The sequence below is a fragment of the Ceratocystis lukuohia genome (genome assembly GCF_044167205.1).
Source record: "Ceratocystis lukuohia strain C4212 chromosome Unknown Supercontig3_pilon, whole genome shotgun sequence".
Taxonomy (NCBI): Eukaryota; Fungi; Ascomycota; class Sordariomycetes; order Microascales; family Ceratocystidaceae; genus Ceratocystis; species Ceratocystis lukuohia.
In genome coordinates this window covers 1,370,878-1,391,999 of record NW_027263522.1, presented here as the reverse complement: position 1 = coordinate 1,391,999, position 21,122 = coordinate 1,370,878, and the positions used below count along the sequence as shown (strand labels likewise).

The window sequence follows — 21,122 nt, the reverse complement described above, 5'->3', positions numbered from 1 at the left end:
AGGCTTAGACAGCAAGACAACGGGTAGCTTTTTGAACGACAGCGCAGCTCGAATTTAGCTTTCTACGAAGCCTTCTTTAGCCTCTTGTCTTTCCCTTGCTTCTCAGTGGCTTGGCCCTGCTAAGACGGCGATGTTATGCGCAGCTTTAGCTAGGCTCGTCCTGTAAGCTAGATAGGCAAGGTTCTGAAGCAAGGCCCGGCTAACCCTAAGCTCGCCCTTAATAAAGGCCAGATGTCTGTATACGGTATTATAGTCAAAAATGGGTGCAATATATACTGAAACTTATGGCCCAGCCCTCCAGACGACAAGTACTCTGGACAGCAAAAGGATTGGGGCCCCTCCCCCACCTGCCCCTTAAGTCAAGTAAAATATAGAGCAAGTAGATGCAGCAAGAAAGGCAACTTTTCATCCTCTTTCCTACTTTCCTCAATCCTCTTTCCAACTTTGTCTTTGCTTTTCCTTCCTTGCTTATTTGGACCCGTAGCCCGTCCAATCGCGCTTGCTTAAAGGCCCTCGTGCCTACCCGCCCCAGCCCACATGTCAACCTCTATGTACCTCACCTGAAGATTTATTTGGGCTGGGCAAAACGTGGATAAATACTGAAGAAGGCAGGAACATGTGAGAGGAAAAAGAGAGTAAGAAGAAACACCCTCCATGTTTGCAGCTAGGATAGCGGCATATTTTCGTTAACTCGATATCCTAATACGGCAAGACTACTATTCTCATCAATTGCATAAACCAGCACCCAGTACATACATATGTGAACACGAAACACACGAGCCGGGACTGACGGCTCCCGTTTAGTAGGTACAACACAGAAGGGACGGTGCATAATTTGCTGGTGGTGTTGGGGAAAAAAAAGAAAAAAAAAAGTGCATTCAATAATACAAAATAATCACATGTTTGCCCTCCATGTCCATCGCTATTTTGTCATTCAACCCCATGTCTACGGCTTCTTCGACTCTGTCACTAGGCTGTCTGACATGGCCTCCGTCGTCGCCTTGCGCAGTCTCTCGGCATCGTCATCCTCCTTGTCTTCCATCTTGATCTCCTTTTTGGAGTGTGTATCACGCTCGTCATCACTATCTCCCAGCGTAAACGGGTCGTTGTCCGTGACAGGAGTCATGACGGCTGGCGACAGCGGTTGCCACTTGCTAGCCTTGGCGGCTGACGACGATGTCGACGACGTGTTGATAGTGCTAGTTGCCGGGGGCGCGCCGGTGAATCCGTCCTTGGAATTGCGCTGCACTGAACTATCGTACGACTCAATCTCGTCAATCTCCTCACGGAAGGCTACCTTGCGGCCAACAGGAGACTTTTGCGGCGGCGGTGGCCGGAAGAAGTTAGGGCTGGATGGTGACTTCTTGCCGTTGTCGCGGAAGGGGGCTGTAGTACAGAGAGGAGGTGCTTGTTAGCCAAATGTAAATGAAACGTGGGGCGAGATGTATTGTGTGTCGTATGTTGTGCTGTATGCTGAATGCTGAATGCTGAATGCTGAATGCTGAATGCTGAATGCTGAATGCTGAATGCTGAATGCTGAATGCCATAGGCTGCATTGTACCATTGTACATTGTGCATTGTACACTGCATAGGCGCAGATTGGCATGCGCCAAAGAAAAAGACTTACTTCCATCAGCTGATAGCTTCATTCCCGCAAAATCGTCTGTGATAACCTGCGGATCCGCATCATATCGCTCGTAGTCTCCACTTCTCCGGGAAGGGCCGCCGGTCGGCCGTCTGCTAAAGCCACCCATTCCCGGCTTTTGTTGATGCGATGGAGCGACCGAAGTATCGTCATTTTCATCTTCTAGGGCCTCATCTATCTTCTTCTTCATAGTTGTGATCCACGAGTTGACCTTGGTCTGCGTCTCCAAGAACCCCTTGCGCAGGTTTTCCTTGATTATCGGCAGGTCATCGTCAATGAAGCTATGGTCGCGATCGTATAGTTCGTTGGGCTTAAGATCTTGGCCGCGCGCGTCGCGCGCCTGCCGGTTGTGAGTTCGGGCTTCATACGAGGCGCCAGAATTTTCGTACTGCTCAGCGAGCTGGCGGGCATATAGCTCGTCGGATTCCAGTTGAGTCATGTATTTGCGCAGACCCGAGGGACGCGGAGGCTGGGGAGGAGCGGGAGTGGACTCATCTTCATCCTTGCTGGCATCGGGATCGGTCATTTCTATAGAGGGATAACAAGAGGTTTGGTTAGCTTAAGGGGGAAATGCCGCGATTCTGGCGATACCAGACAGCCCAAAGATAGCATAACTTGCCCGACTCGACTGCTTGGGCATGACATGCCATATCAGTCCCTGTGGGTGGTGGAGGACTTACGCAACAGAGCATGGAAGGCGCGATCCACATTGCCAGAGCTCGCTGTTAGAATAGCCTTGATAACGGGAGCCTCAACAGAGGGGAAAGCCTCCTTCAGGATATTTTCGTTCTTCTCAGCCTCGGTCATTTGTTCGGCTGGCTTGGAGATCGTGTTCTTGTTATCTTGGGGAGTGGTTGCTGAGGTTGATGCAGGGGACGGAGACGACGGCTTTTGCGTAGTACTAGAGGTCGGGTTCGAGGTAGAGGTAGTGACAGTGGCAGAGGCGCTGTTGATATTGGCAGACGGTGGACTCTTGAGGCCGTCATCTCCAGCCCCGTCCTGTACATCGTCGTCGTCGAGATCAAGGGGGCGAACCGTAGTAGGCGATTCGGGGACAGGGGATTTCACCTAATGCACAAGCCAATATTAGAATGGACTTTTATGATTTGCCAACCCAGTTCAGTTGACTTGTTAATTTAGATGGACGGCCGGCCCCAGAAAAAGGGACTAGGGGGGAAGGTAGCTCCTGGGTTGCAATTCAAGACGGGTTTTGCATATCATGTTCTGCTTTGCTCCATGGGGTTATTGGAGATGAAAACAGAGACACAAGCGATCACGAATCACAATCAACGACAGCGACATTTGCGGGGTTATGTGCTGTGCTTCCGTGCTAGAATTGTTCCCATCATGACGTACCTGTTCGCTAGGAGCAGACATTTTTGCGGGAGAGTAGAAGGCGACAGCGGGATTTAGGTCAGGGAAACGGATCAGGTCGTGAACTTCGTAAGACCAGCTGGCGGACACAAGCAAGCTTGTTTGTCGTATCGAGATGTTCTATTGCTAAGGGTTGGCGTCGTTGTGCTGGTTGGTTGACAAAGGAGAAGAGAAAGCTGAGCTCAGCTTGGTTGGATTTTGGTGTTTGTTTGGTGGAGGTTCAGATTTACAGGCAGTGGGGCGAGTGCCTAAAGCCTAGCTTGAGGACAAGTCAAACGAAAAAAGAGATAAAAGGAGACAAGCGAGAGCTATGAATGCAATCAATACGATGGACAGTTGGGAGTAAAGATGATAGGAAAATGTAAATCGCAAGGCGACAATAACAATAACAAGGCAGCACGAAGATCTGTGGGTATCTTGAGCAAGACGATCTTGTGATCATGCTATCCCTTTGTTATGAATTAAAAGCTATAATGACCTGTGCTAGGCTTGCAACAAGACCTGTGCTTTAGGCTTCTCCAGCGGCCTAACAGCGCTAACCGCTCCTGTTACACCCTCTGGAAAAGAGGGGCGCTCTGAATATGACGCAACCAAGCCCTCTATTGTGGCACAGCTTCAATTAGGGTTAATATAGGGTTTACTGCCTGGTATCGCGGCTTCGATCTAAAAACGTGTGTGCCACGTACATCATGAAAGAATCAACTACCGAGAAATCAGAGTCCTAGTAAAGACTAGGTGCGAGTTATCGTGGGATTCTGTATTTTGCAAGTGAAAGGCATCAAGCCGGGCTCATAACTGAAACACAGAATCTCACGATAACACGCACCTAGTCTTTACTAAGACTCTGATTTCTCGCTAGTTGATTCTTTCAGTTATGAGCCCAGCTTGACGCCTTTCACTTTCAAAACACAGAATCTCACGATAACTAGTACACGTACTCGCCATCGCTGATTCACTTTTACATCGTCTACGTCACCTCGCTTTTTTCATTTTACCTAACAACTACGAATATTGTATCTTGAAAAAAAGAAAACCTTGCACCCCTCACGTCACGATGTCTATTCATATGCATCAAGTTGAGACTAAGCTGATCTCTCAATCGGACTGGGAGGTCTGGTTCAACCGCTTAAAGCTATTGCCCTATCAGTATGGGATATTATTAAACCAGAACAACCAACCACTAGTGATGCAGCCTCCGCTACCGAAACCTTGCTCACTGAACCTGAGTACCCCGACCTTGAAGACCCTTTGTATGAGCGAAAATATCGCCTCTCCGTACTCAAGATGAAGAAATATGAGACACAACAGAAGGCTCTACAAACAATCGCAGACTTCATCGATCAAACGGTCTCCGGCAACCTTAGCTTTTGCTTACAGACAAGCACATAGCCAAAGACCAAATCGCTGCTCTTCACAAACGGTTCAATCAGTCCGCCGCCCAGATAAAGAGACAGGCACGTGAAGCCTGGAGGACGGCCCTTCAGCCACCGAGGAAGCAGGGCCTTGAATTATGGCTCAACAACCTACTGGCAGCTCACGCAAATCTCACAGAACTTGGACTGTCAGAGGCTGAGAATGCAAGCGCCGTTGAAGCACTGCTCTCGTCAGTTGGTCTCATCGCACCGACAGCTTGGTCGAACAAGTGGTCGCCCGCCAAATAAAGAACGAAGAAATCATTTTCGAAGAGCTTCTGGTCCAATTCAGACAGGAGTGTCAGTTAGTTAACTCTTTGAGAGGTAACCAGCCTCAGACGGGAGCCTTTGTCGCAACCAACGACCAGTCAAAACAAAAGCCAGTGGAAAAGGCTTGCTTATGTGGAGAGATGCATCGTTTCAGTGCATGCCTGTACCTTCACCCGTCACTTCGCCCCTCGGACTGGAAGGCGAATCAGCAAATTCACGATTCCATAAATAAGAAACTCGCTGATAGCTGGAAGCTGCGCAAATCAGTCGAGAGTTCAACAAAGCACGTCCAGAAACCAAAGTCCGCGCAGAACACGCCAGAAAAAACCATCGAACACGAGTACAGGCATCGAAATCAAGAAGGCCTTCGTGACGTCCACAGCTGCCGGGGCTTTCTCAGTCCAACATCACGATCACTTCGACCGCCTTCGAGACAGCTGGATCTATGACACTGGTTCAGATGTCCATGTCACAAACACACGCATGGGCTTCACAGAGACACGCAAGGTGCACAGTGAGTGGCTATCTTACAATCGCTAATCACGATGTCTACTCAGATGCTTCAAGTTGAGGTCACGCTGACCTCTCAGTCGGACTGGGATGTCTGGTACAACCGCTTGAAGCTTAAATCTATCTCCCTATCAGTATGGGATCTTCTCAAACCAGAACAACCAACCACCGTTGATGCAGCTGCAACTGCAGCACCCGCCACCCAAACCTTGCTTACTGAACCTGAGCTCCCCGACCTTGAAGACCCCTTGTATGAGTGAAAATATCGTGTCTTCGCACTCGAGTTGAAGAAATATGAGACGCAACAGAAGGCTCTGCAAATAATCTCAGACTTCATCGGTCAAACGGACTCCGGCAATCTCAGCTTGCTTTTGCTCAGAGAAAAACACACGGCCAAAGACCAGATCGCCGCTCTCTACAAACGGTTCAATCAGTCCACCGCCCAGATAAAGAGACAGGCACGTGAAGCCTGGAGGACGGCTCTTCAGCCACCGAGGAAGGAGGGTCTTGAATTATGGCTCAACAACCTACTGGCAGCTCACGCAAATCTCACAGAACTTGGGTTGTCAGAGGCTGAGAATACAAGCGCTGTTGAAGCCCTGCTTGCGTCAATTGGCCCCATCGCACCGACAGGTTGGGTCGAACGAGTGGTCTCCCGCATGATAAAGAACAAAGAAGTCATTTTCGAAGATCTTCTAGTCCAATTCAGACAGGAGTGTCAGTTAGTTAACTCTTTGAGAGGTAACCAGCCTCAGACGGGAGCCTTTGTCGCAACCAACGACCAGTCAAAACAAAAGTCAGTGGAAAAGGCTTGCTTATGTGGAGAGATGCATCGTTTCAGTGCATGCCTGTACCTTCACCCGTCACTTCGCCCCTCGGACTGGAAGGCGAACCAGCAAATTCACGATTCCATAAATAAGAAACTCGCTGATAGCTGGAGGCTACGCAAATCAGTCGAGAATTCAGCTAAGTACGTCAAGAAATCAGAATCTGCGCAGAACACACCAGAAAAACCGTCGACCGCGAATACAGGTATCCAAATCAAGAAGGCCTTCGTAACGTCCTCAACCGCCGGGGCTTTCTCAGTCCAACATCACGATCACTTCGACCGCCTCCGAGACAGCTGGATCTATGACACTGGCTCAGATGTCCATGTCACCAACACACGCATGGGCTTCATCGAGACACGCAAGGTGCAGAACGAATGGCTCGCTGCCGGCAGCCAGAAGGTCGAAATAGAGGCCTACGGAGAGGTTGTCATACCAATCAGTGGTCCTAAGAAGACCGAATTCATCAAACTCACCAATGTCGCCTACGTGCCGGACTTCCTAACCAACCTAGTATCCAACAAACTCCTCAAAGCTCGCGGAGTATACCTCAACACTCGTGACAATGTGCTCTTCTCCGACGACGAACCTGTTTTTGCGCGCCTACGAGAACTAGATGGTCACCTGTTCGTCAACTTTGGTCATGACACGCCTATGGAGCTCTTTCAGAGTAGCGCGTTTGCCGTCACAAGCGCAGCACCCCGCAAACCCATCACCGCCACAGAAAATAGATGGCATCAGGCGCTTGGCCACCCTGGCCCTGATGTAATGGAACATCTCGTCAAAGCAGTCGATGGCGTGAAGGGGGTGGAACATGGTCCAACAACTATCGAATGCCAGACTTGTACTCTGTCAAAGGCACACGCTATTGTCTCTCGCCGATCGAACCAAAATGAGATCCACGCAATCAATCCTTTTGACGGAGTCTGCTTCGATTTCATCCAGATGGACCGCGCCTACACCTTACACAAGTACCAGACACCCATGAAACCTGAAAACATGGCACCACGAGAAAACACGCAAGCACAACCGGACTTCGTTAATCTATAGCAACAGAAGGTAGGGAGGGTCATTGAGTTGGTCAGCTGTTGTCACACGTCCAGACATCGCATTTGCGGCTTCTCAACTTGCATGCTTTATGTCAAATCCCTCAAATGAACACATGGCGGCTGCAGACAGAGCACTTGCATATCTCGCGTCTACACCGACCCTTTCAATTGAATGCTCATCGGATGCCATGGAATCAGTCTTCAAAGTTTACGAATCAGACTTTAAAGTCTACTCAGACTCTGCTTTTGCAGACAATATCGATACTCGCCGCTCCTCATACGGATCCCTTTTCATGCTACACCATGGGGCTATTGATTGGAAAGCCGCACGCCAACCCACGGTTACCACTTCTTCCACAGAAGCTGAGCTTCTTGCACTGTCGCAAACTGTAAGAGACCTAGTTGCCTTCATGCGTCTCATGGAATCGGCTGGATACCCAGCGACTACGCCAGAGATCCATTGTGACAATCAGCAGACGATTCGTCTTCCCAAGGCTCCAGACGCCCAACTCACCACGAAGCTTCGTCATGTCGACATCCACAGGCACTGGCCTCGTCAAGAAGTCCAGCAAGGTCGCCTAATACCTCAATGGATAAAGACCTCTGAAATGGCTGCTGATGGACTCACCAAACCTCTTGCTACTGACGCTCACAAGCGCTTCGTCCAACAGCTGTGTCTAGTCGATATAGGCACTAAACTCGCGCCGTAATCCAGCTCAGCCCCATACTAACAAGCGTCAGCAATGGCACTGACCTGGGGAGGGACGGCGCTAAGTAGAAACCACCGGCGTCTCATTTCTTCCTCGTGACTACTTTTCACATATTGCAATCTCACTCTCTAAATACCACCGTCTCACCATGAACTAGCTGTTTGAGATTCATTCACAAGGACACATATGGTTTGGAGAAGGTGTTCACCTTCAGACATTTAAGTAGCTCGTAGAAGCACTCGTTAGAAGACAGACAATACAAGATCAACTTCATACACATGCTCGCACCTAGCCTTCACTAAGACACCGGTTTCTCGCTAGTTGATTCTTTCACTATCAATACAAGGGGTGTCAGTGGTGTGACTGCTAACAAGAGAAGTAATTAACGAAGTGCTGGTTTTGAAACCGCAAAGAGATTCCATCTTGGTAGAAGCAAGAGCGGCAAAGGGCACCTAAACCGTTATATTAGGGTACTACTGGTAGAAGCAGAGAAGAGGAAGGTATACAGACAGATGAAGAAGTCTCTGTAGTAGCAATAAAAGAGGGCGGACGCTGCATTGATGCAGTCCTAGAAATACCAAGCAGTTCTAGGAAAGACAAAGTAGCAATAGTGATAGTGAGCATTGCGACGGTAGCCATCTCTGAATATTGGCTAATAGTAGAGGTAAAAGATACTAGGGTATGGAGGTTTTACTGGCAAGACTACTAGATGATGCAGACCTAGACAACTTGAGTGTCTGCACCTAAAATCACAGAAGATATAGCGTAGAATTTAATGCTGGAAATATAAAGGGACTTATAGGAATGCAGGATAGATTAATTACAAATGATAGGCAGAAGGGAGAAAGTTCTAGAGATGTGATGGCAGATATATCTAGTCTATGTTTCTGTAGTCAGAAAAGTGAAATTATTCGCATTGAGTAGTGCACTGGCAAGAGTCTTGGTGGTATGATGGTAAGAGGCCATTGTAGCAGCTAGGGTAGTATAGGAGATGAAGTGCTGATTAGAGACTCAGAAGTAGCTCATATGATTACAGTAGGTGCAGGAGAAGATGTCTGCATAGATGGATCGGTAGAGTCCGGATTGGTATGAGCCATGAAGATAGGAGGGAATTATTAGTCGTTAATTTATAATAGATTTAGGCAGTGGGAACAGGATATGTACCCGTGGCATGATCGTACGTAGTGTATGGTTGAAGGAAGAAGGTAAAAAGAGCCTGGATTGAAAAGTAGGATACTGCCAGGGCTGTACTACAGTTGTAAGGGAGTCAACTGCCTATAAGCTATCGTTAATGCTTCGCTTTTCTAGAGGCGAGGGACAAAGAAGCAAAAGAGTGGAGGTGAGTAATAAAGGATGTCCTTCTAAAAAGCTATCCCTCAGCAGGTTATAAAGACTATCTAGATACACGAGGGTCAGAGCGGACGAAGAATTCTTGGTATTGATTCGGAACAGGGAGGTGCGTGGCTTCAGCTCGAGCTTTGGCTCAGCCTAGATAAACTCACTATAGATGGTAGAGATAAACGGGGAGAGCTCCTGCATGTCTTGCTTCTAAGTCTCAGGACAGTAGTGCAGTACAGGATATTGCCCCTAGGGCACGTTTTGTTCACTTGCGCGTTGGTTGTTTCCCCATCCTATAAATAGGGAAAAAGTCACAGATGATAAGAAATCCACGTCTATGATTTAATGACGTTGATGAGGCAAGCCAGCTGTTAGTTTCCAGCGCGGGTGATAAGATAGGGCAGCTTTATGTATACCCTGAATCATATTGTTTTCTTGCTGACGCACTAGGGTAGGGTGGTGTGCTTCTTGGGGGGAAATAGAGGCTCTAATGTGCCCTTGGTTGCCATTCACAAATCCCTACATGTACATGACGCTGTCAAATATCATCTAGCTGAGAGCTTTTAGTGTTGGTAGTTGAATGTGTGAAGTGCTGGCAAAGCCGACTCTACTCTTCCGTGCTGCCCAACATGGGAAGTCATTCCGGTAGAGATTCCCCTTCCACTCTTACTGTCACCTCCAAGATTACCTCGCCTAGCCATCATGCATACAAGAGCTGATGGTTGGCGGTTAGTATGCAGCGGCGCAAAGTTGAAAGAAGGGAGATATAACACTAGAGCATGGCAAAAAAAGCCACGTGCATACTAATGGTGCGAGAAGCGAGCCAAAAGATCACAGAGGACAACAGATAGTAGAGCCTACACGAAATTTGTGCTTCAAGAGGCTTAGTGGCAGCGGGCAAGGCCCGAATATACAGCATCACTGAGACACGCTGAAAAGAGGCCAATGATAGTAAGTTTTCCAATATACAGTACAATAAGACTCAAGTATATAGCCGAATGATTCTCTCACTAAAGAAGCAAGTCCTTGCGCCATCTTGATAGCCCATCTTGTGATCTTGACAATAGCTCAACCCTACTACAGCCCATGCCATGTATAGGCATTGATTGATACATTATCCAATGGTTACACACAGTCTAGCTTGCTATTTCTACTAGCTTTGATTTTGCCGACCTTTGGCTAGTCAAATGAATCAAAACACTCTATCTAATAGGCTGAAGAGAAGTCTTGAAGCCCAAGCTACGCGAGAAACTAAGCTTAGTTAGCACATTACTGACGGCTCGTTCAAGATGCAGGTGAAAGAGGTGTGCGGGATTATTGAGTACATGCAACACAAATGATTCACTCTATCTAGTGGGGCACAACAAGCACACATCACTAACAATACTTTAGTTTTCTCTTCATACTACACACCAAGCAAAAAAGCCCCTGCTCTGACTCAAATTGGCATGTGGTGAGACAGGAAAAAGTCTCTAAGGTTGCCAACATTCTGACCTTTATAGACCGAATACACCATCTAAAGAATTGGCGTGTGTAACATCGGCCCCACTTTGCCGCTTCACGATGATTGGTCTTGTTGGTGATATTCACCGCACACATGTGACAGCAAAGTAGAGCCAAAGGGAACAGGAAGTTTTGATAAAGGCTCGCAAATATTTGGGACTTCGAGGCGGTGCTATTTAGCTTCATATTACAAGCCTGTGCACACATTCTACCTCCAGATTCAGTCAGTCGTTCTACCGCTTCTGTTCAAGTGCATCGAAGTGCATGGAAGGCCTTGTAGGTAGAAGCACTCAGGATATCTGGCTCGGGCTCTCTGCGGGACTATTTCGGATTCTCTGCTTCTCACTATGTGAAGGTAGGGCCTGCGTCTAAAAGGTCTCCATTAGTAAGGTAAGATCCGAACAGTGGTGGGCCATATCCCAGGCACTAGTCTGAGGGATTTCGCAAAAATTCCTCACTTACAACTTGAGTGATGCATGCATAGAGATGGTAAACGAGAGGCAATACATGCAGTAAGCTTACTTGTCTTCCCAGTTAAAGCTATCTGTCCTACGTCTGAGGCTAAACACTGTCATCACAGTAAGTTTTTCTTCATGATGAAAATGACTTTTGCCAGATGAGATTTTAGGCATATCTAATACGACATGGCCTTGGGGTTGTAAAACTCCCTTAGGGTACATTGTAAGATATACTTATGGAGTCACGTGATGTATATAAATATCTTTTTTTTTTCATGATAATAGCTGAGTGCCATTTCATAATTTACTAACTGATCATCCATAGCAGCATAGAAAAGTTCCGAGACAACCAAAATAAAACCGCCAAAAAAGAAAAGTCTTCTGCGCTCTGAAAATGCCATCTGTCCCAGGGATCAATCAAGTCGTGCGAGGCGCCTTGGTCAACATTGTGCTAAAAGTCGACCAGCCCACCGGCCGCACTGTCGCTGGCGTTATCCAAGACGTGCTAACACGCGGGAACCATCCTCGGGGGATAAAAGTGCGGCTTGCCGACGGCCGCGTCGGCCGTGTCAAGTCGCTAGCATCCGAGGCTCAGGTACGAGGTGATGAGCCACCAACACCTGCAGAGCCGGGGGATTTTGGCGCTGCTGCACGCCGGGGCGGGCGTGGGCGTGATGTCAGGCATGGCTCTGGTTTGGATCTGGCTGGGGATACGGGGGCCCCGGCTACGGAGATCGGACTAGATGCGTATATACGCCCAGCAAAGGGGAGAGGCAAGGGCAGGGGCAGGGGTGGGGCAGGACAGTTTGGGCAGAGCCAGCGGGGATATGTTACGGATGCCCTACAAAGCACTAACCGAGGAGATGAGGCGCCCGCGAGCAGCGCAGCAGAGAAGACAAAGCCGAGTGTGTGTCCTGTCTGTCTTGTGTTTGAAGGAGATGAGCAGGCAGTTTCGCATCACGTGGGAACGCACTTCGAGTGAGGGGATAGAAAAATCCACTGGGAAAGAGACATATACGTGTGATAAGAGGTATATTAGTTAATATTTCCATTAGTCGTTGCATCACTAGTTAGCAACATCGATCTACGAATATCAAAACTATGAATACACAAACGCAGACAACCAGAAGCAAATCGTATTACACCCAAGTGACTAGTGTTTCGAGCACTTTGAGTCTGTTCAGTACGCCATGTGCGTAGCTAACCGCTCAGAAGCAGGTATACCTTATTAACTCGCCTGTGATATAGTTCTCAGCATAGCCCTCTGGACTCTTTTTCTAGGCAGAGTCAACATAGCAGGGAACGCTCTGAGGCTGTAAGTTGAGATCTAGACTTTCCACCTGATCAGGGAAAGGCGGCAACTCAGCGCAGAATGGGAGAATATCGAGAACGCCGCACTCGGCAGGCACCGCCGTCGAAACATTGTAGTTCTTGAGCACAAGATAAATTCCGCCATCGTAGTACTCGAGAGGCTCGTAGCAAGCAGCCCAGGTAACGGGCGTTAACGAGAGGGCGCCGTTGTCTTCCTTCACCACCACATCGGCGTTGGGTTGGCCAGCGCTGATCATGACGAGGCTGTTTTCCATGGTCTGCGGATAGAAGTTGATGTTGAGCGGCGGCCACGAGCTGATGAAGACAGTGCCAGCTGCGGTTTCGTCCGAGGCGTTCTGGTAGAAGATTGTACCGAAGTCTGTGAAGCCGGCAATGTTGTAGCCGGCACCGACGTGGAGGCCACTCAAGTATAAGTTGTTGACCTCTTGTGACAGGTATTCCGGGCCAGAGACCACATGGGCTTTGAAGCGAACACCAGTAGAAAGAGTGGTGGTTGTCACATCCCGCTTAGGGATAGACGCGGCCATAGCCAGAGCGGCAAAAACAGCAGGCAGCAAGAGCATGATGACAAAATATGTGTAGGAAGGTATGAGAGATGCTGTATAAGAAAGTATTGGTTGAGGCGTCTCGGTGTATGTGCCTGTACAGCAATAATGAAGTTCTGATGAACAGGGAGAAGCGGAGTAACGGATCTGATATACTATAACAACAAGCGGCCGGACAGAAGTAAACAATAACAAGTGCGGATTGATCCAAGTAAGAATGGACGTTAAGATTCTCCAATGCACATAAAGAATGCGAGTTTTGTTGTGAGTATGTGCAATAAACCGGTCTTACTGTAATCGGAATGCCAACAGAAGCAGGAAACAGGGCAACAAAACAGGCAGGACCAGTGCCTGAACTTTATACCCAGCAGGCAACTGCCTTTCTTTAGTTTGCGCCTGCAAATCCATCACCAAATTGCAAACTAATTAGTACATTTGCCCTCGCTGCACATGCTACAGGATAATAAAGAACTGGAATAGGGCTAACGCTTCAAAATCTTCATTGTAAGAAGTTAAGTGAATGCGTTAGCGCCCTCTCTCTCCCTCGCTACGAGTTAGCTTGAAGCCGTAAAAGAAGTCGTTCAGACAAGATTTGCCACTAGAGGGAAACGGCCAAACTTTAGCTACATGCATAATAAGCCCTCCCCGCACAGCCCGGGGAATTAACTGTCAGAGCCAGCTGTGACGGCAGCTAAATAAAACTAAGTAAAGTCACCCGGCAAGCTCGATGATGGGATGATGGGACGACGGATCTAGCTAAAATCCAACCCCCATGCTGTGCAAGCTGACAATGCTTCCCTTCTAGGGCTCGTATTGCGGAGACTAACGCGAAAAAGCTTTGGAATTGTTGATTTAAATCTAGATTTCTTTCTGACTTTTCTCGGCATCTCTTCAACCCCGAACGGATCGGGGTCGGCGTCATGGCTGATATCTTAGGGCTTACAAACCCTAAGCTGCGTCGATGTCTCCAAGCCAGACGATGGGATCTCCATGGACTGGCGGCACTGCACTCGTCTGGCTGACATTACGAGATGAAAGTCGTCAGGTGCATAGGCGTTTTTATCGTGGATGCCTAGGGTCACCTGCTAGTAGCCGTTATGGTGACAGGCTATGCACACTAACAGCTGACAGCTTCCAAGGATAGGCTCTGATCTATGCCGGCGGTGAGGCTGAATATGTTGCTAAGCCTTGCTGCCATGGGCTCTCCATGGGACTTGATGACGTTAGTCGTCGAAATTTCCTGTTAATTGGTGTCGTTGTTGTAGTCCTTGTGATCCTTGCTCTTGCTACCCTTAGTTTTAGTGAATAAGGCGCACTGTTATCCGTGCTTAGGCCTTGTTTCAATCGCACTCAATTTTAGGTCCTTGAAGCATTTTTGATTGGGAACCTTTTCTTCGTTTAATTTTTTTCCTCTCTTCCAAGTATTTCTTTCCCTGCAGTCTAAAGGTCAACTAGAAATCGCGTTGTACCGAAATTGTTGCCAAAGTTCTCGACTCGCTGCTTAGCCCTGCATCTGCAATCACCACGCAAATCGCTATAGCTCAACTACTTCTCCTTGCTCTCTCTCCATACACGCTAAAACCACAGCCCCTCCTCCAATCCCCGCCCCCCGCTCAGTAATCGAACCATCGCCATTTTCCCCACGGATTTCTCTTGTTTGCATGGGATCCGCAACAACCGCTGAGCACGTTTACCATTACCCATACCAATAACGAACGCTACACTCTATTCCCTTTTGTGGCACCCCGCATCCACTGCTCCCTCCTATTCCCTTGCATCGCTTCGCTTGAGCTCCGACATGTCTGGCTATCCCGGCCAAGGCTATGGCCCCGGCGGCTACGGGCATCAGCCTCCACCACCAGGAGGTTACGGTCATCAACCTCCACCGCCAGGGGGCTACTATCCCCCACAAGGCGGATATCCTCCGCAGGGCTACCCCCCGCCCCAGCCCCAATACCAGCAACCGCCCCCCAGGGGTACCCGCAGTACCCGCCGCCGCAACATCATGGCTACCAGCAGCCTCCACAGCAACACAGCTACCCACCCCCCAGCAACAACCGCGTCAAGGAGGCGGCTACTGTAAGACTCGCTGACCGCCAAGTACCTTGCTGCGATCCTCTAGCTAACCTGTTCCTATTCTACTTCATCTAGCACACGCCCCGCCCCCGCCTCCTCAAGGCTTCCAGCAATTTGGCCATGGTGCCCCCTCCGACTATTCATTCCAATACAGTAACTGCACCGGGTCGCGCAAAGCCCTGTTGATCGGCATCAACTATGTGGGCACCCAGGCTGCTTTACGTGGCTGTATCAACGATGTCAACAATGTATCGCGTTTCTTAATAGAGCGCCAGGGCTACCGCCGCGAAGACATGGTTATCCTAACCGACAACCAAACAAACCCCATGGGCCAGCCGACCAAGGCCAACATCCTGCGAGCCATGAGCTGGCTAGTCGCTGGCGCCAAAGCAAATGATTCCTTGTTTTTCCATTATTCGGGTGAGTTAAAAAAAAAAAAAACTCATCAGTCTACAGCCAAAGTCTAGCCTGCTAACTGTCCGCTTGCTTTAAACTATCGTAGGTCATGGAGGTCAGACAAAGGATCTTGATGGTGATGAAGACGACGGCTACGACGAAGTCATCTACCCCGTCGACTTCAAGACCAATGGCCACATTGTTGACGACCAGATGCACCACATCATGGTCCGCTCTCTGCCTGCGGGTGTGCGCCTAACTGCTATTTTCGACTCGTGCCACAGCGGCTCGGCTCTCGACCTTCCGTACATCTACAGCACCAAGGGCGTACTCAAGGAACCCAATCTGGCCAAGGAAGCCGGCCAGGGTCTGATGTCAGCCGTCTCGGCGTATGCACGCGGTGATATTGGCAAAGTTGCTAGCTCGCTATTTAAGCTTGCCAAAAAGGCAACCACGGGCGACGATGCGTACAAAAAGACTATCCGCACCAAGACGTCGCCAGCGGACGTCATCATGTGGTCGGGCAGTAAGGACTCGCAGACTTCAGCCGATGCTACCATCAACTCGCAGGCCACCGGCGCCATGTCATGGGCCTTTATCACAGCACTGACCCAAAACCCCAAACAGAGCTACGTGCAGTTGTTGAACAGTATTCGTGAGCTGCTACAGTCCAAGTACTCGCAATTGCCACAACTATCGTCGAGTCACCCTATGGATACGAATTTGCTGTTTATCATGTAACATCCCATTCTGTTTTGGTCAAATTTGTCGGGTCCATTGAATGATAGCGTTGCATAAATTAAATGTTATGCGCCGTAGAATTTTTAGTTACGTCCGTAGTTTTCTTTTTTATATACTATACAACCTGACCTGGTGTCAGCCAACCAACGCGCAAAATATGAGCCATAAATATTCAGGCCAAAGTGCCTCTCTCGCCTCTCACCTCTCACCTCTCATATCCAACCTTCCCCTTCACCAGGCAGGCCCCCACGGCCCAAGACCAAGCCTCATCTCTACAATCTCCACCAACTCACTCCACTCCTTCATCTTGCCGTCACCAGCATCACCGCAGGCCAGCACGCCCTCCTGGGGCCGATATATCTCGAACCATGGCCACTCATCCAAGATAGCCAGCTGGCGTGCGGTCACCGGGTGGTTCCACATGGCCGTGTTACCTGCCGGCGCCACTAGTATAGTTTTAGCCTGGTCCCATGCCCTCACGATCGAAGTTAGAAGGTTGTCGCTGAGGCCGTTGGCAAGCTTGGCTAGCGTGTTGAGGCTCAGCGGGGCTATAAGCATGAGATGGGCCCCTACGACGAGGAGAGGGAAGACGAAAAGTTAGCTGCTGTGTTAAGCCATCCATCATACACAAAGGATAGCTGCTCTCTTTTCCTGTTATAATAAAGTGTGGGGGAAAACACTATAGGCACGTACATCTGCGCAACTCAATATGAAGAATAGCCTTGCCCCGCGACCACGGCACAACCCATTCGTCCTCATCACCGTAGATTCCGTCTACATTTCGCATCGCGCGCACCTGGTGGAGCGTTGGCTGTTCCTCAGCCTGGCCGCTTAGGAAATGCCGCGATGCATTAGTCATAACGACACGGATTGAAAGCTGCTGGTATTTTCCGAGTGCCGCGAGGATCAGCGGCAGCTTAATCGTTGCCACAGATCCCGAACATGCAATAATCAGATGGGTCTTGCCGTCATTGACTGCCTGCGTTAGGTCGTCGGCGGGATGCTCGCCTGACAGGGCGGGATCGTGCACCATGGTAGGAACGTAGCGGGGCGAGGCCAGGCGAGGCAAGGTAAGGCCAGAAATCCGGGGGACGCTGGTGGCCAAGTTACAAGTTAGTTGGAATAAGGTAGTTGGTTGGCTGTTGGGTGGTAATCAAATGTCAGTGTAAGACGTTGGCCTATATTATGATGCACAGGTTGAGCAGTGCAGTCATTCACTTGTCATACGCCTAGTTGCCCTGATCGCCTTACTAATCTAATCACCAGTAGCATGAAAAATGGGGCTACATCAAGTGTCAACAAGTTAATTAACGGCCAAATGTCCAGTTGTCTACGATTAGGATAAAGTTAGCCACGGACAAATACTGGTGTGATCAATGTAAAATAATAATTATTCGCAACAGATAACGAGTTTTTTTACATCAGTCATCATGGTATTAACCCCAGTCTAACCCTATTTTCTAACCTTAAGGGACAAGAGCGCTACTCAGAGGAACCTCCCAAATCCAGGCCGCCACAGCCATCGCACCAACGCTCATCATGAGAGCCATCAAAAAGTTAACATCGTTGTTGTCAAGAAGATCAAAACCAGAGATGGCGATCCTGGATGGCTTTCCAGTGCCGTAGCTTGGCGTCCGATGCTTGTTCTTGGCATCATAGCGGCCATCAGTAGACGGCTCGGAATTAGCGTCCTTGCTGGGAGAAACTGGGGCATCACCTGTCACGGGGACGCGAACGCCACCCTCGCCTTCAATGACCTTCCCGGTGCGTGCATCAGCAACAGTACGCTGGAAGACAGCTCCAAGGAGACTGTCTACAAGGCTACCAAGAACACCCCAGAATGAAAGGCCCCACATGAATAAGCCGCGGTTGCGGAAAGTCCAGGGAAAGCCGGTAGATTGGCTGCAGAGGGGCAGGAAGAACATGGCCGTGCCGACAACAGCCATGGATCCGAGAAATCCAGCAGCCAGGCCAACCAGTGAGACACCGCCGTTAGTGCCGGGAGGCACCTTGCGTCGCAGGAACGAAGTGATCAGACGGGGCTCTGATTTGGACAGGATGCCAAGCTCGGACCCGAGCGTGTCGGCGGTGACAACGGCATAGTTGGCAATGATACCGACGATGAGGAGATCTCCAGGCCAGTTGTAGCAGAGATGGCCCTGGGGGCTTGTGGCATCAGGGTCCAGTAGGCTTTCCTCACGCTGCTTCAGCTGGTAGGTGTGAAGGATAGTGAAGACTGTTGCTACCAGGGAGTTGGCAAAAACTAGGCGTAGAAATCAGGGTTAATTGACGAATTGTTAACACACTCATATGCAACACATACCTTGGACATGAGTGCGGGGACCCTCGCCGCCTGAAGTGCCTGTGGACTGGAGAGTAAGAGTAGCTTTGACGTCATGTTTGACCTGGCTGTTATATCAGTTGTCTGAAAAAGCGAAAAAGCGAAGGGGCAAAAAGCGAACAGTGAGTACCTTAGTAGCCCTATTACCGAGCAGATAGAAAACGCATAGCAGGACAAAAGGAAGATTCCACGGATGATAAGCATGTGCAAGCGCTGTAACTATGGAAGCGACAATACCACTTGGGGTTAGTGACTTATGTGCGTGTGCCCTCACCATTAAAATGGCAACAATAGGTACAGCTATGCCAAGATACATTGTGGCGGATGATTGATGCTCTCTAGTGACAAATAGAGTGAAGCGGAAACAAGGATGAAAAAAACAACAAAGAAAGAAAAATCCGAGAAGACAAGACGACGTCAGAGTCAGAGGGGTACTCAAAATCTGCGGGTTCTAGATCCAGACAACAGGGTGGATGGGTGGTTTCTTAGGGCTCAGCCTTGCCTTGCCTTTGAGAACACGTCGGTCGTTCTGGCGCCTGCTGAAGCTGACTGTGAAATGTGACAGTGTGAAGGAGTAATGTGATAGTGATGTGATGATGCGATTATTGGATCATTTGCTTTCTTTGATTAGGGCTGGGGCTTCCAAATTGGGTAGGCAGGCTCTGAGCTTTGGAAAGAACACAAGCTAGAGCAAGTAAAATACGGGTAGACACATACACGCACACACAGTCACGAACGGATTTTTGATGATGTCAGCAAGATTCGCCAGATCACGTGAGAAGCGCGTATCTCTGAGAAGCGAGGTAAAAACGTTGAAGACCATGCATGCATCTAATTTGCAAGCTGTTGGGAGATTGAGAATGTTGATGCATTACATTTTGGAAAATAAAAAAACGAAAAAGATCTTTTTTCATAGCCTTGGCAAGCTATGTGAAAGATTTCTTTACAAGATCCTTGACGTCATCTAGCGCTCTCGGCGGGGAACAACCCTGTGCATAGGTCTGGATTTAAGTCTTCACATTTTTGGACAAGTCTTGGTTTGTTTGAGTTGGCCACCTTGGACACGATGAGTAATAATTTCTAACCGTTGGATTTTCGTTATAGGACTATGGACTTACTTTCCTTGGCTGCATACGATGTGCATCTTGCGTACGATTGATGGCTTGATGGTGTGCTTGTTAACTAATAGACTAGCCGTTTGCACGAGCCTATTGGCACAATGAGACGGATAGCTCTGCAAGCTACAGGCCTAGTTTACTTGTAACATAAGATGCGGCTCAGCAAATTCCACGACGCTCTCCACAACTCTCCCGCATGCTCTCCCATCCTCGGCCTATACACAGTTTGCTCCCAAGCGCATGGCTCAACCTGACGAAGAATGAATGAATGCTAACGGAGGTCCGAAGGGCTGCCGATGTGCAAGTTGAGGATCAATAGCAAATAGAGGTATAGCTGTGCATATTTTCAGCTCTCAGCCCAAGCCGTGAAGCTCGCCGTGTCGATCTTGCAGGCTAGGTTACAGGTGTCAGTACTTTGCTTTCCAACCAGTCAATGCCATTAATTGTCCAGTCCAATCAGTCTGGGTGGCCTTACAAACACCACCTCAACAGGCCCAGGCTATAGGTTGAAAGTCAAATGGTAGGGCACGGTCAATTTGATATACAAAAGACTGCAGGGCGGCGCTGAAGGTGGCCTCTTTAGGGGGAGTCTTACTACAGTCTGATATTGCTGTGTTCCATCTGAAGACAGAAGCGTATCGGCCGGCTAGCAGCCCAACTTCTAATTAATTGGTTACAGCAATGTTTGGCTGGTGCCTGAGATCCGAGCTATTCCTACTTACTTTTTTGCTCCTTGGTTTATACTAGCAGTCTTATCTCCTGGGAACAGAAAAAAGCCAACGAAAAAGAGAAAAAGAAAATGGAAGGACCTAGACCAGTCTTCTACTCTGATGAGCAAGCATGCCCTTGCTTGGCCTGGGCAGATAACCAAGAGACACATGTGTTTCACACGCTTAGAGCCAACAAGAAGGAGACGAGGAGATCCAATGAAAGGGATAACAGGAGAACCAAGATAGCGAGCAAGAAAATCTGCGCTCCAAGCAAAAAGCAAAGTGGCGCTTCTCTCACCACTGATTTGTCATTCCATATGATTCTGGCTGAATGAATGACGCTAGAATCTTGGGCTCCGCCTCCGCCTCCGCCTCGGGCTTTGACTGCAACTCTGGTGCACATGTTATTAAGTCTTCAGTGGGGGTATACATAAGTAGCATAGCGGAATGTTAATAGTGTAAGTAAGGTGTCTGATATGCACAGTATAGGTGAGAAGACTCTAACTTGAGAGAATGAAGTCAAAACAAGTCGACCAGGTGGAGGACGAAAGCAAAAACGAGAAAACCTGTTTGTTTCTCTTACTACTGCTACTATTATGACCTAGGCTTATTGCTTTGACTGAACGACTAAAAACACACATTTCTACCTTTCTTTCCCTTTGCTTCTTTGCCTAGTGCCAATAGGCGGTCTGCGGTATTACCTGCATGTCTTGGAGAAAGAGAGAGGGTGTGCCCAAGACCTTGTTCCGACTCTTTGGTCAAGACAC

At 48.9% G+C, this 21,122-nt stretch overlaps 8 protein-coding genes across 8 annotated transcripts; 4 read left to right on the top strand and 4 right to left on the bottom strand.

The window, feature by feature from the left end:
- Positions 1 to 946: 946 nt before the first annotated feature.
- On the bottom strand, positions 947 to 3,022 carry HOO65_030369 (Ubiquitin-binding protein CUE5; the record flags this gene model as incomplete). The annotated part of the gene is made up of 4 exons (XM_071001997.1): positions 947 to 1,386; positions 1,628 to 2,173; positions 2,326 to 2,713; positions 3,002 to 3,022. 4 exons carry the CDS (start codon positions 3,020 to 3,022, stop codon positions 947 to 949), a joined length of 1,395 nt encoding a protein of 464 aa, XP_070860048.1.
- Positions 3,023 to 4,205: 1,183 nt separating this feature from the next.
- Positions 4,206 to 7,088, top strand: HOO65_030368 (Ribonuclease H-like domain; the record flags this gene model as incomplete). The annotated part of the gene is made up of 5 exons (XM_071001861.1): positions 4,206 to 4,269; positions 4,397 to 4,622; positions 5,013 to 5,215; positions 5,269 to 5,461; positions 5,576 to 7,088. The coding sequence occupies 5 exons, from the start codon at positions 4,206 to 4,208 to the stop codon at positions 7,086 to 7,088; spliced, it is 2,199 nt and encodes a 732-aa protein (XP_070860047.1).
- Positions 7,089 to 7,200: 112 nt separating this feature from the next.
- On the top strand, positions 7,201 to 7,797 carry HOO65_030367 (Ribonuclease H-like domain; the record flags this gene model as incomplete). The annotated part of the gene is made up of 1 exon (XM_071000387.1): positions 7,201 to 7,797. The coding sequence occupies one exon, from the start codon at positions 7,201 to 7,203 to the stop codon at positions 7,795 to 7,797; it is 597 nt and encodes a 198-aa protein (XP_070860046.1).
- A 3,693-nt stretch (positions 7,798 to 11,490) lies between these two features.
- HOO65_030366 (MFS multidrug transporter) lies at positions 11,491 to 12,078 on the top strand (the record flags this gene model as incomplete). Its single annotated transcript, XM_071000386.1, has 1 exon — positions 11,491 to 12,078. The coding sequence occupies one exon, from the start codon at positions 11,491 to 11,493 to the stop codon at positions 12,076 to 12,078; it is 588 nt and encodes a 195-aa protein (XP_070860045.1).
- A 295-nt stretch (positions 12,079 to 12,373) lies between these two features.
- HOO65_030365 (Prolyl tripeptidyl peptidase) lies at positions 12,374 to 12,991 on the bottom strand (the record flags this gene model as incomplete). Its single annotated transcript, XM_071000385.1, has 1 exon — positions 12,374 to 12,991. One exon carries the CDS (start codon positions 12,989 to 12,991, stop codon positions 12,374 to 12,376), a length of 618 nt encoding a protein of 205 aa, XP_070860044.1.
- Positions 12,992 to 14,796: 1,805 nt separating this feature from the next.
- On the top strand, positions 14,797 to 16,186 carry HOO65_030364 (caspase domain-containing protein; the record flags this gene model as incomplete). Its single annotated transcript, XM_071002200.1, has 3 exons — positions 14,797 to 15,052; positions 15,125 to 15,469; positions 15,552 to 16,186. 3 exons carry the CDS (start codon positions 14,797 to 14,799, stop codon positions 16,184 to 16,186), a joined length of 1,236 nt encoding a protein of 411 aa, XP_070860043.1.
- A 231-nt stretch (positions 16,187 to 16,417) lies between these two features.
- Positions 16,418 to 17,219, bottom strand: HOO65_030363 (phosphopantothenoylcysteine decarboxylase; the record flags this gene model as incomplete). Its single annotated transcript, XM_071002364.1, has 2 exons — positions 16,418 to 16,734; positions 16,880 to 17,219. The coding sequence occupies 2 exons, from the start codon at positions 17,217 to 17,219 to the stop codon at positions 16,418 to 16,420; spliced, it is 657 nt and encodes a 218-aa protein (XP_070860042.1).
- Positions 17,220 to 17,652: 433 nt separating this feature from the next.
- On the bottom strand, positions 17,653 to 18,843 carry HOO65_030362 (DUF92 domain protein; the record flags this gene model as incomplete). The annotated part of the gene is made up of 3 exons (XM_071002257.1): positions 17,653 to 18,449; positions 18,510 to 18,555; positions 18,802 to 18,843. 3 exons carry the CDS (start codon positions 18,841 to 18,843, stop codon positions 17,653 to 17,655), a joined length of 885 nt encoding a protein of 294 aa, XP_070860041.1.
- Between the last annotated feature and the right edge of the window lie 2,279 nt (positions 18,844 to 21,122).